The following is a 16,032-nucleotide window of genomic DNA, read 5'->3' as shown; positions in this document are numbered from 1 at the left end:
ACTACTTTGAGAAGGCACATACACCGAGAGGGTGCATATCTTTGCCAATGAAATAAAGTATGGACAGAGTTAATCTTTGCATGTAAACTATTAATTAAAAATCAATAGTGTTTTTGAGAATCAATACAGTATCACAAAACATAATATTGCGATACTCGATATTTTCGATATATTTTCTTACACCCGAATATTTACTGCACATAACACAATACAAAATATCTTCATGACAGAAGACCAGTAGCAAAAACTTTAGTTACTTGGAAAATTAACATGTAAATTGCAACCACGATACAAATGAAGGGCTTATATATTATTATTATAAATATGTTTGTAGCTAATTGGAGTAGCTCATATATATCATCCTTGTAAGAACTCCTCAAAAGGACATACATGGAGCTGACGGATACACCGATAGACCAGCTGTGCCGAAAGCCCAGCGCATGTTGAACAGTCAACCTCTTCAACATTGTTGCCAGCGGGCCCCGGACGGCTGTAATTATTTTTCCAATGCTTGCCAGGGGTTTGTTTAGGGTATGTAAGTGGAGCGCGACTCAGGTATTGGTATTTCATTTTGTCAGGGAGCGTCCGTCTGTTCCCCGGAGCTCTTACCTTACTTGCCAGTTGGTAAACAAGCAGTCTGGTTGATTTTCTGTCCCCTTTATTCTGCCTCCATTGAGCGTGCAGCAACAGCGCTGTCAAACGTAACAAGATGGATTTCTGAATATTTGCCTTGTTGGATTGTAAACGTCTGCGGAGGAAACTATCAGTAGTAATGGATAAACTGTTGATTCAATTACTTTAGCAGCCTCGCTGACTCTCTAAGGGCCTAGCACATGTCGTTGGAGTCTGGACAGAGAAGCATTGTATCTTTACGACTCCCTGTAGACCATATAGACCCTCCACATGTAGCCAATGTGCGTTGCTGTTTCCTCTCCGGCTTCATGTGGTGTAAATAAACGTCTCCTACAGCTCTTCCTGTTGGTTTTCATGGCACATTTTTGCTATAAGGTCTATACCCCCACTGAATAGAACACACACATGTAGACACTGGGTGTATATGTTTGTATGTGTGTGTGGGACTCCTCAATAGGCCCGATAACACTAACTTATATACACACACTTCAATGTACCATCAACAAGATCCCCGACATGTTTAAAGTGGCCTAAATGAGGCGTGACCCACTGCTGCTGGGTGATCACAGTGGATCTTTAGATGGAGGCTTGCACAGCCAAACACAGATTAGGCAAAGAAAATAAACCCCCATCACTGAAAGAAAACAATTTGTGACCGATGTTTGGAGTACCTCTCCTGAAATACATTTGTTTTAGTGTATGAGAGATGGAGGCAGGAAGAGAAGAAACATGGAGCAGAGTGAATACACAAAGGTTGTAGAAGCAGGGTGTGAACGAGTTAAAGGTCCCATATTATAATAAAGTGAGATTTTCATGTTTTGTTTATTATTAAGTAGGCTGAAGTGCTATATAAATACTGTGAAAGTATCGAATCGCTCAATCCACAGAGAAATACACACAGCCCGTATTCAGAAACTCTGCATTTGAAAAAAGCTGTCAGGATTTCTGTCCATTTGTGATGTCACAAATATACAATATTTAGACCCTTGACACAGATTTAAACGTAAACATTCTAAAAGTGTCCCAGTTTATCCTGGTTGCAGTGTATGTGAATGACATCAGCTGACAGGAAGTACACATGAACCCAAGCTGTTGCCTATCGCCTATTGCAATTTTGTCGCCATTCCGTCAAAATGCGCTAAAACAGAGCGTTTCAGACAGAAGGTAAATACAGGCATATTCAGGCAGACAGTATGAGGAAAATAAAGTTTTTTTTAACATTACAGCATGTAAACATTTTCTACAAAATACAAGTATGATCCTGAAAATGAGCACGATATGGGACCTTTAAGAGCTTAAAGGTACAGAGTGTACGATTTGGCAGCATCTGATGCTGTGGTTGCAGATTGCAACCAATTGAGTACCACTCTACTCACTCCTCCACTTTCCAAGACTGCGGTAACGTGAGCCGCCGAGCACAAAACCATGCTAATTCCATTTGCATTGCTCAAAGGCCATCCTTACCGTACAACAAAATCTCACAGCAGTTCGTGAAATAGTAACGAAATTGAATCTATTTGATTTGTGTACATAGACACGATTCTCCCTTTTTTTTCGTGACGCTGCAGCACAACTTTCAACATCGTGTTTAACACGTGACGCACATGTCAATTTCTCCAGTCTTTTCAAAATATAACTACTTAGTTAGGCTTAGGAAAAAATCAACTTGGCTAGGCTTTGGCAACAAAACTACCTAGTTAGGTTTAGGAAAAGATCGCAGTCTGGGTTAAAATAACATCGGAAGTGGCACTAATCAACTGCTGTGCGACTGGGCTGTACGATAATAACACTACTTTGGGAGCAACGGAAGTCAGACAGCGGCTGGCGGTACCACAGTTTTGCACTCTGCGGCTCATATAGGTATAGGAGAGCTACAGTGGCCTTCAGTTAATGTAAAAACGCAAAAGGCTCTCGCTAGAGTTAGTGTTTGTCCGTTCTGGGCTAGTGTAGAAACATGGCGGACTCCGTGAAGAGGACCCGCTCCCTATGTAGATATGAAGGGCTCATTCTAAGCCAACGAAAACACAACAATCCTTAGTTTCAGGTGATTATACACTAATGAAAATATGAATATCATATTCCATTCCTGCTAATAGATCCCCTGAAATGTTACACACTGTTCTTTTAAGAAAGAACAGGGTAAACTAGCAGCACTGTGCAGAAATGCATATAAGCTGCTACTGTTATCATCACTTTACCAGTGGCAGCTTGTCTCTTTGCTATTCTCTTCTTGATCCCTTAACCAAGCAAACCTGCAGCAGCACACTAGTGATTAGCCAGCTATCTGAGTTCCACAGTTCAAACACACACCATCTACACAGCTACTTGCAGAGGGATGAATGCAAGGAAGGGCAGAGATTGATTTCTTATTTCAAACATCTTGTCATTTTCAGGGAAAGTTTTTTAATGCTACTTTCAGGATCTTAAGGGTCACGAGGGCGTCCCTCTTTCTGCTACGTTTGCTTCCAATACGCCCTCACTGACGGTGTGAGTGCTTCTCTATCATCCGTGGCGGCTATAGATCTGGTGTCAAAGAAGTCAGATAGGCTAAAAGGTCAGCTGTTAGCCCCTGGTGTTGGGTTTCCAGACTGGTTAAACGCACTGTTATGTCTTTAACACACCATTTTCCCTTCCCTTTTGTCAATGCTAATAAAAGTGCCCAATCCCAAGAGAACCTGGACTCAATCTTGAAATGAAAAATAATGAACACCAATCCTATAATGCTGCATCCCATTTAGTGGGAAGAGCTCATATGTGCGCCTCCGGGCTGCGTCGGACAGTAAAATGAAACTTTACTGTGTGCTACAAATGTCTAGGGGGTTAAAAGCTCTCTGGTTGCAGGAACAGAAGATTCATTTTACTGCTTAGTCCCTCTGAAGTGGAGGGCCATTTCTGATTACTATGACAAATTTTAATGCCAAGAAAAGCATGAACGGCCGTACAAGAGCCAGCGAATGCAAGTAAAAAAATCATGTAATTCATTTGTTCAGAAGGAGTAATCTCATTATGCGAAGGACAAGAGAGGACAGACTAAAGAAAAAAAAAGAAGCATTATAAGGAAACATAGGCGCAGCAGGAAAATGCTGTAATTTTTCATACTTTGTGGATAAAACTCAATCAACCCAGTGCAAAAGCCATGTAAATTTGAGGTTTGTTGAAGCTTACGCATAAATCCTGCCAACATCGGACACGCAGAAGCCGGGGTGCATGTTCGGCACAATGGGATTGCAAGTTAGAGCCTCGCAGGATGCAACAGTTCAAGGGAACACAAATGACATCTGCTGTAATCGGAAACAGGGAATTATCCTCCCACTCGGTATTCCGCGCCACGATCCCCTTTCGCCATTGTTTCTAGTCGGTGCGGTGAATGACTGAGAGGAGCGGGGGAGACAAAGAGAACGGGAGAAGCGAGGCAAAGAGAGGGAGTTTGCCCATAGACCCCGGCTGCCTCCAACCTGCCTTTGTTTTCATCAGAAAGCAGTCCTGGCTCTCCTGGGAGAGTTTGACGGACAGCTCTCTGTATGCCAGTCTATTATGTGATTCCTATCACACAACAGAAGCCTCAGTGCTCCGCTCCTCATCTCCCTCTTATTCAGGGGGATGAAAATACATATTCCCCCATCGCATGCAGACACGAGTTTGTCACTCCCCACACGTCTGGAGGACAAATGAAAATCATCAAAATGAAATACACAAAAAGAAAGACAATCAAACCAAATAGGGGGAAAGTGCACCTGGAATGTTGTCACGGCCGACGTGCTGTGTTTCTTAGCCAGATTAAGGGCAAGGACAGTTAATTGGAGAAGATCCATTGCCATTAAACGTTAAAGGGGAGGTATGGCAAACTACATGAATAAATCAGCGGCGGTTATTACAGGAACAGGAGCCCATAGTATAATTAGAGCAGCTAAAACTATGCTCCCCAGCCATTATTCACCGCGGGCCCTTGCATGTAAAGATCTGTGTACAGACAGGGGCTCCATTACACATAATTTATTCAGAGAGCCAGGGCTTTAAGCAGGGCGGTAAAAGGGTAATTATGTTAAAAATAGCCTCCAAGGTGGCCAGGGGAAGGCCATGTCCAGGTATCCCAGTGGAAGTGAGGCGTCCCTGGGTCGACCGGGCTCCTATTTCTCTGCCAGTTGTGGATCATTAGCCCGACAGAGGACGTCCTCTGTACGCGGTGTCACAAAGGAATCATCATGATCTGGACTGGTTAATATCTCAATCAAGGATGCTGGATACTGTCCTGTGATTGTGCGGCTTTATCAACCAAATAAAATATATTTTTAAACCTGTTCATCTCTTTCCAAGTCAGCCTACTTGCTCAACTATCTGAGGTATTAATATGCAGAGGCTGGCAACTCCCATGCCAACCTGGCAACCCAGTGGACCAGCAATTGACTTGGCTGGATAATGGTACCATCGCTGGCTTATCAGGAGACTAGGCTGCAATGGTCTCTTAATATTTTTGTTTTTAACAACTGTAGTAATGCTAGTTGTTAAAAACAAACAACCTCGTGGTTGTATTCCTCCGCCAACCAGTCAATTTGCAGTTCACATCCATGTCTGTCCAAATTGTCATCACATCATGTTTCTATCTTATTATTTGTGTGAAATTGTCAGAATTAGTGTATGAATTCTTGAGGCATTGCCAAAATGTGTTTTGTGAGGTCACAGTGACCTTAACCACTGACCTTTGACAACCAAAATCTAATCTGTTCATCTTGTTTCATCGTTTGTGCCAAGTTTGAAGGAATTCCCAGCAGGCGTTCCTGAGATATCACATTCACAAGAATGGGACGGACGTGAGGTCCCAGTGACCTTGACCTTTGAGCACCAAAATATAATCTGTTCATCCTTGAGTCCAGGTGGATGTTTGTGCCAAATTTGAAGAAATTTCCTCCAGGCGTTCTTGAGATATCTCGTTCAAAAGAATGGACCGCGCGGACGGACAAGCCGAAAACATAATGCCTCCGGCCATGGTTGTCACCGGCGTGGAAGCATAAAAACAAATGTCACATACCTGATATGGTATCGTATGATATACCACGTATTATTTTACCACAAATATCCCTGTACACAACAGGCAAAAGGCATGTTAATTTCCAAATAGTGCTCTCAGAAATCACTCAAAAATATGCCATCGTGACCCAGTCATCAGCTCATTCCGTGTTAATTTCATGAAGTGAATGTACTCTAACGCACTCCTACCAGCCTGACTATGATGGATCAATTGCAGCGAGCTGAAGAGGCCAACTGGCAATGAATGTCTCTATTGCGAATGCCACTCCATTGCCTGGCTCCCCCCAGCCCTACACAACTCCTGGAGTAATGAGTGTTTTCTTCAATCATTTGCACTGCGGAACGAGCACAATGGCACAGGTTCCCACATTAGTTGCCAAGTCTCTATTCGACGCCATGCAACTCCCTCTCTCAGCAATATGAAAAAAAACAAAAAACTCTTTTGATCACGCTGCAATTACCTCAAACAACTCTCTCCTCCATACGCATCGAAAGGTGCCAGGATCACACAGCCAATAATGGCTGGTTATGAGCTGGTTATGGAGAAAGTGTGGGGCTGCGTTTCTAATCTCTATTATTGACCCGTGGAGCCAGCTGAAGAGTCGTGTGGTCCATTGTGTTAATGGTGACAGCGTTGAGCTGGTCCAGGCACGGTTGCTTACCTCCATTGGTTCTTGGGCTGAAAATAATCTCATCTGCTACCAGTGGGCAACCTCCGGGTCTGAGATGTGAAGCCAATGCGGAAGTGGCTTAAACTTGCATTATTTCTAATGGCCAGCAGGGGGCGACTCCTCTGGTTGCAATAACAAGTCTGATTGTATAGAAGTCTATGAGAAAATGTGCCTACTTCTCACTTGATTTATTACCTCAGTAAACATTGTAAACATGAGTTTATGGTCTCAATCACTAGTTTCAAGTCTTCTTCAATACTACATGATGTTCATTTAGTAAATTATTGTCCCATTTAGAGTCAAATAGACCATAAAGCAGGGGATGCTTTAGGGCGTGGCTAACTTGTGGTTGACAGGTCGTTACCACGGCGTTGTCCGGTCTGGGAGTTGTCTGTGTTTCCGTCTTAAAACTTTAACCCTTTCACAGCGTGTTTTCAGTACATGAAAGTTAATTATAGTCTTTTCGGTCGCCTGAAATTGTCTTTTTCAGCTTTCGGTTGTACTTAGCTCCACCCTCTCGTGTCACTTCTGGTTGCAAAAAAACAACATGGCAACGGCCAAAAACCAAGATGGCGATGGCCAAAATACCGAACTTGAGGCCTCGAAACTGCAGTCCACAAACCAATGGGTGAAGTCAAGGTGACTACGTCCACTTCTTAGTATACAGTCTATGTCTGCTACTGCTAAAGAGCATGCAAGAACAAGTAGGGGTGGTTAATGCCTTCTGTGCCATTGTTATTGAGCACATGCACAGAAGACAGAACCGTGAAGTGCAGGGGCAGATACTGAATAGTTTGAGAAAAGTGATGCAAGTAGAACAGATATTACCCTCCTGTGCAAGGGCCTGTCAATCATGAGGCTTATGAGACTGCAATGTGCTAATGTATTACTGCCAGCCATGGCACCTCACGTCTCTTACTTCCCTTTTCTTCCCTCACTCAATCTTGTTCCCCATCTAAATGGGATTGAACCGCGGGGTGTCTGACCAGTTTAGCCTATTCCAACATTGATGGGCTTCAAAGTCATGAAATCCATCTGCTGATTTGATTTGTGAGCACCTGGAACACGATTAAAAGGGGGTACAAAAATACCTAGTGACAGGAATAAAATAAGAGTCGGTATGGGGGATAGCATTGTTGAGCATGTTAACCGTTTAGTCAGGGCAGCTTTATTAAAGTGTTAATGGAAAGTAGATATGGTATGCTTATACACCTGCTACTTCACCTAACTTCTGAAGACAGACGTCGTCTGTCCAACAGTGTGCCGATGAAAGGGCTTAAGGATGAATGTTCTTTGGCTCATTTCATTTTCAACTCTATTATACATTACCCATAGGCCATTTTTCATTGTGTGGCTTTGATGTAATAATTTCATTAAAATAATCAACGTATTGCAGTAGTGTGCGCCTTTGAGATAAACGGAACTTATGTGACATCAGATACGTACCGAATCACAGTGTGTAGCTTTCATTTTGAAACACAGACACTCGCGCTCCATGTATTGACTGAAACATTTCTCCTCCGGGAACTCATGTCAGTTACTAGAGTTATTATACGAGAGGAACAAGTTAGTTATTTCCCCGCACCGTCTGAACGCCGTGTTATTCTAGCTGATGGATTATGATTTTATATTGGCAAGGATTTCTGTCAGCGGGATATTTCACAAACCCAATTGGGCCTTTGCGAGTAGTGGAGGGGAATGTGATTTTGAATTAAATCTAATAAAGCACACACTGATCTTGACAACTAAGACATAATAGAACAATAATAGAGATTTGTAAAACATCAATAACGCTGGTTATCCCAAGAGTGAAGGCATCGTCTTATGAGCGGATGATCTCTTCTGTGGAAAAAAAACAAAACTGTTTTTCTAGAACTAATCAAATTCACAAATAAATGCTGATGCCACTTTGGAACAATTAAGAAGCTTTTTTGATTAAACTCATTGATAAAATGTGCATTTGCGGTGATGAGAACGCCATCGTGGAGCCATCTCAGCATCCTGTCCATTCTGCTCACTTCCTGCGCTCCGTTATATCCAATTATATTTTGTATTCGACACTAAGAACATAATGGAAAATATGTTTATGCTCAACTAATTGCTCGATGAAACCTATCCAATGGCTAAATATTATGTTTCTCCTAAGCGGCACTCTCCGCTGAAACTTTGTGGGTTCACTTTGTAGAAAAGTTTGGAGGGTGGACAAAGGGTAGGGCTAATACGGTGAAGGTGGACCCCGCAGAGCTGAGTGCAGTGGCCCGAACATGCGCCAGTCTGTGGGAGAGTCAAAGATTTCTACAGGTCTCTGGGCTCCGTGTGGAATAGAGTTGGCTGTTATCTGTTATGATTAGCCAGTGATCCGAGAGAAGGCAGCGTCTGCTTCAGCCTCAGTTGGAGAGACTCTGGACTCACACTGTCCTCTTCCTTAGATACAGTCTGTGTTTGAGGGGTGTGCATGTGTGTATGTACGCGCATGCATGCGTGTCACCGGCCTTCCCATCATTAGACAGTCACTTAAGAGGCCTTTGTGCTCTTCCTTCTATTTACCCATGCTCCACTGTCCACTGGACAGGACTGAAAGGACTGTATATGTGTGTGTGTGTGTGTGTGTGTGTGTGTGAGTGCGTGTCCATTTCCCCAGTGTTGTGCCTTTACTGAGACAGCCGGAAAAAGTCAGAGACATTGAATGCTTGAGGAGTCACAGGTTACAGTGAGACCCCAGTTGTATCCAAGCAAATAAACATATTTCCTGAAATGTGGAATGTTAAATTACACACCTTTGACTCCATGCATGTGTACAGTGATGTGTGCATATGTAAAGCGTAGCGTAGCATTTACCCAGATCCATGCTCTTGGACTTGCGCGTCTTGATTATCTCCAGCTCGTTGGCGTTTTCGTACTGTTTGGTGCGTTTTTCGGACATGCTCTGGCGGCCAAAGCCCTCCCTCTGGAACGAACCGTCGGGGTCTGCGTCTGCGTCTGGACTGAGCGAGCTGCAGATCATGAGGAAGAAAGAAAAAGTATTACAATGATGCTGTGAGACATGAGAAAAAAAAAGCATATCCTTTATTCCAATGATTATTCAATTAAAGATATATTTTGTAACATCAAGTTGCGGTTATATAGCTAGGGGCTATCCTTATAATAAGACTGGGAGATAAAAATCTACCTATTAATATTCATACATCCCCCAAACCGTAGCCCAAAACACGCCTTCACTATCATTCAATACTCACACACACACACATTCACAGTCAGTTTCAATCCTTCATTTCAATGACTATTCTAATCAAGGACACCTCAGCTGGGTGGGATCAGGACATGATACAATTGGGTAGAAGAGGCCCTGCCTAAGATGTGTGATACCCCAGTGAGGTGAGGATGCTCCGAGGTCATGGCCACTCAATAACCCCCTCCTCCTCCTATATGTCTGGAGCAGCGGCCCACCATAGTGCGCTCCCTTTGAGATCCTCTATCTCTGTCTGGATCTTAATTGAAAATCGGAGGGGAGTTAGGGAGAGGAGGTTGGGAGAGGGGGGACACTGCTATTTGCATGCAGAAGAGTGCATTTACAATTAAGGTGAGAACATCTTGCCATTTGAGGGGGGAGACAGAGGGGAGGAGACGCGGTGCTGATGGAGTCTAATAAAATGTTAAATGCATGAGAGGACACTGTCACTGTTTCCTTTGTTCTGTTGACGATCACACATTATAACCATTAAAGGGTGTTTGTAGTTTTGCCTCTAGAGATCCTTTAGTTTCTGCATTTTACATCAGACATTTCATCAAATGATCTGATCCCTCCTGTGATTGACAATGAGTTATAAAGAGGAGTAGTAGGGAGGAGCAGATGCTCCTTCAAGAACCCTTCAATATTTGTAATATCGCTCAACAGCGACTGCAGACCTGCTGGAACTTGTTTGCATGTAAACAATTCTTATTTGGGTTGTCAACCCCATTTAACAAAAGAGCCGCTCGGCGTGTCACCGAGGGGCCGGCGTCAACGCGTCACTTTGCCGTCGACCGTACCTGACAATTCCAACTAAGATCAGACGGCCTTGCGGGACCATCTCCAGCTGACACAGGAAGAGAGGGAGGTGGAGCAGGAAGAGAGGAATGACAGCACAGATGTATTATTCATTTATTCATCATCCCTCGCTATTCTCCTCTCATCATTCCAAGCCCACAAAAAAAAAGAAAAACAGCCTGCCCTCTCTTTTTCTGTCTCCGCAAATGTCATCTGTCGGAGCGTGACTGAGACGGCGCAGGAGAGAAAGGACGTATTTTCAGCCTGAATTTAGATTTCATTCACTCTTGCCAGTATTGTGTTTTTTTTGGGGGCCAATTGAACACCCATAGAACATAGACAAAAGTGAGAAGCCAGCAGGTGGGATCATGCCCAGCGCTGTAACACAGGTACAGAGAGTTGGCGAGTATGTGGCCACTTGTGAGAGCAATTACGGACACGAGCAGTTGGGATGAATCACAATCCAACTTGTCTGAGCAAAAAAAACGGTGAGAAATCTGCAGGCAGTAAGTTCAGAGGGACAGCCCAGCAGTGGTGCAAATTCACTCAGTAGGGCTTCAGATCTGTTGGTTTTAAGCTGCTGCCCATTTTAACACTGCCTCTGCTTTACTTTGGTTCACGCAGAGCGATGACTAAATGCCCAGGTTGGGGATCCAGGGTAACCTGAAGAGAAGCGGCCAACTGTGTTGCTGTGAGTATTCACACACAGTATTCCTTCCAGATGGTTTGTTACACAGAACCATCCGAGAAGCCGTCATTGGAAACTGTTTGGAAAAGGGAAGGCACTTTCAAAAAATATTGGCAGGTGATTGGATGTCAATCAAACTCTTGCTGAAACCAGTCAGGAGAAGAGCGAAATATCTTTTGCATCAAGAAAAGCCTTCAGTGCCGTTCTTTGCTCTTCTTTCAATGAAGAAATACTCTCCAGTTCTGATAGAACTATTGCAGCTAAGCTAACCTCTTCAGGAGGCGCTATTGTTGTTTAGAACGAACAGTCGCCTCTCTGTGTCATCATGTGTCATCAACACCTAAGCCACGCCCGTAGCTGCCCGTAGCTCCTCCCAGGACGCTGAATGGTCCGTGCTCTGGCTCGCAAGACACAAATGCATTACCTGAAGCCTGACGAGATGGATTTTCTCGTGATATGTGATCCCGCAGTTGTCACGTGATCTCGTGACATCACGAGAATCCAGCTGCCGTGCAAGGTAAAGCCAGAAGTACCTGCTCTCTGAACTTGCACCTAAAGGCCCAGACACATCAATCCGACATCAAAGAACCAGCGGCGACGAAGGCCAACAGTTGCATTGCCTCAGGTCGATAGTCTAGTTATCTTTCAAAAAGGGAAACCGGAAGACCGAGGACGGCAAATATACAAGCCGATGTTATGATGCATACATGAAACAAAGCAGCTTTGCCGACCATTTTCACACCACTCTCACGCACCACTTAGCTTCATTCCAGATGGCCGTGTCCATATGAAAATATCCGTGTATTGGAATGATCAGATGAGATGAAGATTAAAAATGAGAAGAGCCTTCTGTTTTTTCTCTTAACTTTACTTGTTGGCTTGCTTTCTTCACGTCCGTTTCTCTTCTTGTGCACTGATTCGTTTAATCTGAACAGCCAAGCAGAGTGATTCCTTTCACCGTTGGGCGCCGAAAAAACTCTGAGCCGACGGTGCGGGAGGACTGAAAAAAACTCTGTCGACGGACGCTCACCGACGGCCCCAAACTGTCCGATGGCTGACTGTCGACTCGGTGTGTCAGGGCCCTTAAGGTCTCTGTGGCAGGAACTATTTGGAGGTGGCAGTGACCCTTTAAACCACTGGTCCCCGCCCTTTTTAACTTGTGCCCCATTATAGCCAAGAGAGTCCTACCTGCAAACCCTTGTCACAAGTCTCTGAATTAAATTCCATATTACACTATTCAGTTCAAATTTTAAAAGCAGTACAATACAAGCCAGGAAATAAGTGTGCTATATAATGTACTAAAGGCCCGGCAAAGCTGGTATCAATCTTGTAGTCTACTTAAAGCTGGCGCACAAAGATTCACAGCTACTACAGTCCATTAATAGAAATACGGCACTCAATTACACATCTCGTATTCACTTTCTACCGGCTATTCATTTCCCCATAGGAATGCTCGTTGTAATGAGATACTGCTTTGAAAGTCTCTTCGCTCTGATCCAGATGCTTCTTAAGCTCCATCACAGTCTACTAGTGGAGAGAAAAGGATCTTAACCGGTTCGGTCTATGAAGGTGAGACCATTGAATTGTTCACTTGGGTCACAGTGGAAACTGTATCGGATAGATGGCAATAAGAAATAGCTTGACCATGTGACCGCCTCCCAGACAAGTTAAATAATCTCCAGAGTGGCACAGTTTCTTCCTCAGACCATCCGTCCTGTCCACGCCTCTGGCCTATCTGTAATAGTGGGCCCAATCCATTTGGATAATACATTCCCTCATCTCTCCTTCTTTAAGCAGTGTTTAAAAGCAATTTCCACCATTCCGAGCAGATGCTCCCCCCCCCCCCCCCGTTCAAAGTCCTCCCATCATCTAAAATTAACTAGCGCTGAGGATTGCTCACAGGCAAATCCACAGCTCTAACTTGCCTTTCACATCAACTTGTTCCTGTCTCCCTCGCAGGAAGTTAAATGTGTCAAACTGCACATCGGCCTTGTTGCTAAGTGGTGTGTGCTAAAAGCCGTCTGTTGCTCACAATTTACCCCGCTGACTTTTTTTTTTTCCCCTTTTACTTCTTTTTCCCCGTCGCCCAACCCTTCTTACACTCATTTAAAAACAACCCCAAAGAGGTGAGTTTCTAAAGCGTCCTGCTTCTTAGAAAAGTGCGGCTCGGTTTGATCGACTAGCGGGGGGTGGGGGTGCGGGGTTGTTCGCATTAGTTTCAATGCCTCGGAGAGGAAGGCGAGAGGTTGGAGAGCGATGCCCGGTGAGGTGCTCCTGAAATGGTCCTTCTGTGGTTTGGAGGAGGCCGATTCAGCTGACCGCATGGATGCGTAGCTGGGCCAGGGAGCTTGGAGCTGCCTTCAATCATTGCATACAGCCCTGCATGAGAAGTCAGTGCAGAGGTATGTCCTGCTGGCATGAGCACCAGCACACTCTAGATAGTTGAAATAATTTATACGTTGCAGAGGGAAAAAAAAAAAAAAAACATGAGCAGAGAAGTCTCCTTCTCCCAACAATTTTCTCACACTGTAAAAAGTATCTCCCAGATTACCACTTTTATTCCCCTCGCTTAATTGCGCCCATAAAACATTTGACTTACACCCGGGTATAAAATAAAATGGCTCCATCAGTGCCACACAGAGGAGCAGCTGCACCTGTGATTTGCTGTAATATCCTTTTAATTGTGATGAAGTTGCAGAGAGAGACGGAGAGGGAGAGAACAAGCTCAATTAAGACCTCTTTGTCCGTCGGCTGACTCCTGCGTGGACCTCCTCATTCATTCCGTGCCTGGCGTGCATATGCTTTAATTGAGTTTTGCAGCACTGACTTCTCCGGTCTGCTGAATGGGAGAGCGACTGACAAGGACCGGGCAAAGAAGAATATACTTTTGGTTTGCGTGGCAACGGTGTGTGTGTGTGTGTGTGTGTGTGCGTGGGTTACTTTGGCGTGCTGCGATTCACCAACACCCACCCCCTGTCACGACGAGGCAGTGTGTAGGGCACACACACACACACACAGTACACGACTCAGGAAGTCGTAGATGAACACACACAAGGTGAGCGCAGAAATAAAAGCATGTATGACATGCTCGTAGCAAAGGTGCACCACTGAGACATGGTAAATATTCATAAAGCTAGAGGAGACCATTAGCATTTAAGGAAAAACAATGTCTTGTATTCATGTGTGTGTGTGTTTGTGTGTGTGTGTGTACCTGGAGTTAAAGTTACTACCAACTTAAATGGACATGTGAGATTAGTCAAATAGTGTGTGTGCGCGCTCTACAGGGCTGTTTGCATTTATATGTAGTTATGCTAATAGCTTGATGGGGAAAACACATGTGCTTAATAGAGCACTTGTGATTCTTAGTTACATTACTGATGATAGAGACTATTAGGGAGTCAACTGAAGTAGGCAGCCTGCCTGCAATGTTAGTTTGGAAGTTTGTTTGTTCGTGTCTGTGCGGACCTTTTCCACTTTATATGTTAATTTGTGAAATTGTTTACCAGCCAGTGTGTATCTAAACACTCGTGAGACCGAGGGCGTCTGTGCGGCAGCATGCGTGTATGTGTGTGTGTGTGGATGAGTGTGTGTGTATGTTTGTCTGGGGTCCTTTTCCATCTCTGCGGGTTGACAGACTGTGTCAGAGCTGCCTGGGAAATGATGTTTCCACCTGTGACACAGTCTAGTTCTCTCTGTCTCTCTCGCTGTCCGTTTCTCTTCCCTCTCACCTTAATGAGAATTGACACCTCTCCTCCACTCTGTCAGCCACATCCCAGATTGAGGTCCAAGCCATGGGGATGGGAGTATAGTAGTGTATAGTTCTATCAAGGTGACAGTGCCCCTAGTGGTTCAAGTAGGGGAGGGATTTATTTTCTGCTTTTAAGAAGGTTACTTATCTTCTGCCAGGTCAACTGTTCTCCTCTGTGATCACACTTACAGAGGCCAGAGAGAGATTCTGAATAGGTTTTACAGCAGAGGCACTTTAAAAGCATTTCTATTAAAGGTGCAGTGTGTAGGATTTGTCGGCATCTAGTGGTGTGGTTGCAGATTGCAGCCAATAGTAACTTCTCCCTTGTGCCAAGCGTGTAGGATAACTGTGGTGGCCGACACTAAAATGTGAAAACGCATATGGTCCTCTCCGAGTGCCATTCTAGTTAATACTATTTTACATTTCTGCCAATAGATCCCCCTAAATGTTACACACTGGCCCCTTTAAACTTTAAAGGAACAGTGTGTAACATTTACATGTTAATTTAAAGTTAAAACTGACATGTCACTTTTCCTACATTTGACTCATTAGGGGTTAAGATCAGACAATTCTTTGAAGAAAAAGTATTTCAATATTTGTGGGGGAAAGGCTCTTCGGCATCGAGGAAGGTGTATGTCAAGTCTGGAAAAGTACATCTTTGGAAGGTTATTTTGTGATGATTTGTTTAGTTGGACATTTTAATGTCCAAAATAAAAGAATGATTCAGTGTTAACCCCCTAATTAAATCATTGGTAAACTTAAAACTAGGGCTGTCAATCTATTAAAATATTGAATTTTGATTAATCGCATGATCGTCTATAGTGTCCATAGTTGATTGTGATTAATCTCAAATTAATTATTAGTATCATGTTATCTGTTCAAAATGCAGCTTAAAGGGAGATTTGTCTAGTATTTAATATTCTCATCAACATGGGAGTGGGCAAATATGCTGCTTTATGCAAACGTATGTATATATGTATTATTGGAAATCAATTATCAACACAAAACAATGATAAATATTGTCCAGAAACCCTCACAGGTACTGCATTTAGTATAAAGAAATATATTCAAATCATAACATGGCAAACTGCAGCCCAACAGACAACAACAGCTGTCAGTGTGTCAGTGTGCTGACTTGACTATGACTTGCCCCAAACTGCATGTGATTATCATAAAGTGGGCATGTCTGTAAAGGGGAGACTCGTGGGTACCCATAGAACCCATTTTCATTCACATATCT

General features: G+C 43.8%; 1 protein-coding gene across 3 annotated transcripts in view; it reads right to left on the bottom strand.

The window, feature by feature from the left end:
• Positions 1-16,032, bottom strand: part of LOC119480529 (partitioning defective 3 homolog) — a 431,832-nt gene that overhangs the window by 138,774 nt on the left and 277,026 nt on the right. For all 3 annotated transcript variants that reach the window (XM_037756853.1, XM_037756854.1, XM_037756855.1), the window contains one exon: positions 9,168-9,322. In XM_037756853.1, the coding sequence (XP_037612781.1) occupies positions 9,168-9,322 (155 nt within the window). The remainder of the gene's footprint in view (positions 1-9,167; positions 9,323-16,032) is intronic.

The sequence above is a fragment of the Sebastes umbrosus genome, chromosome 21 (assembly GCF_015220745.1).
Source record: "Sebastes umbrosus isolate fSebUmb1 chromosome 21, fSebUmb1.pri, whole genome shotgun sequence".
NCBI lineage: Eukaryota > Metazoa > Chordata > Actinopteri > Perciformes > Sebastidae > Sebastes > Sebastes umbrosus.
Note: the sequence above shows the minus strand (reverse complement) of the source record. Positions and strands in the feature narration are given on the sequence as shown.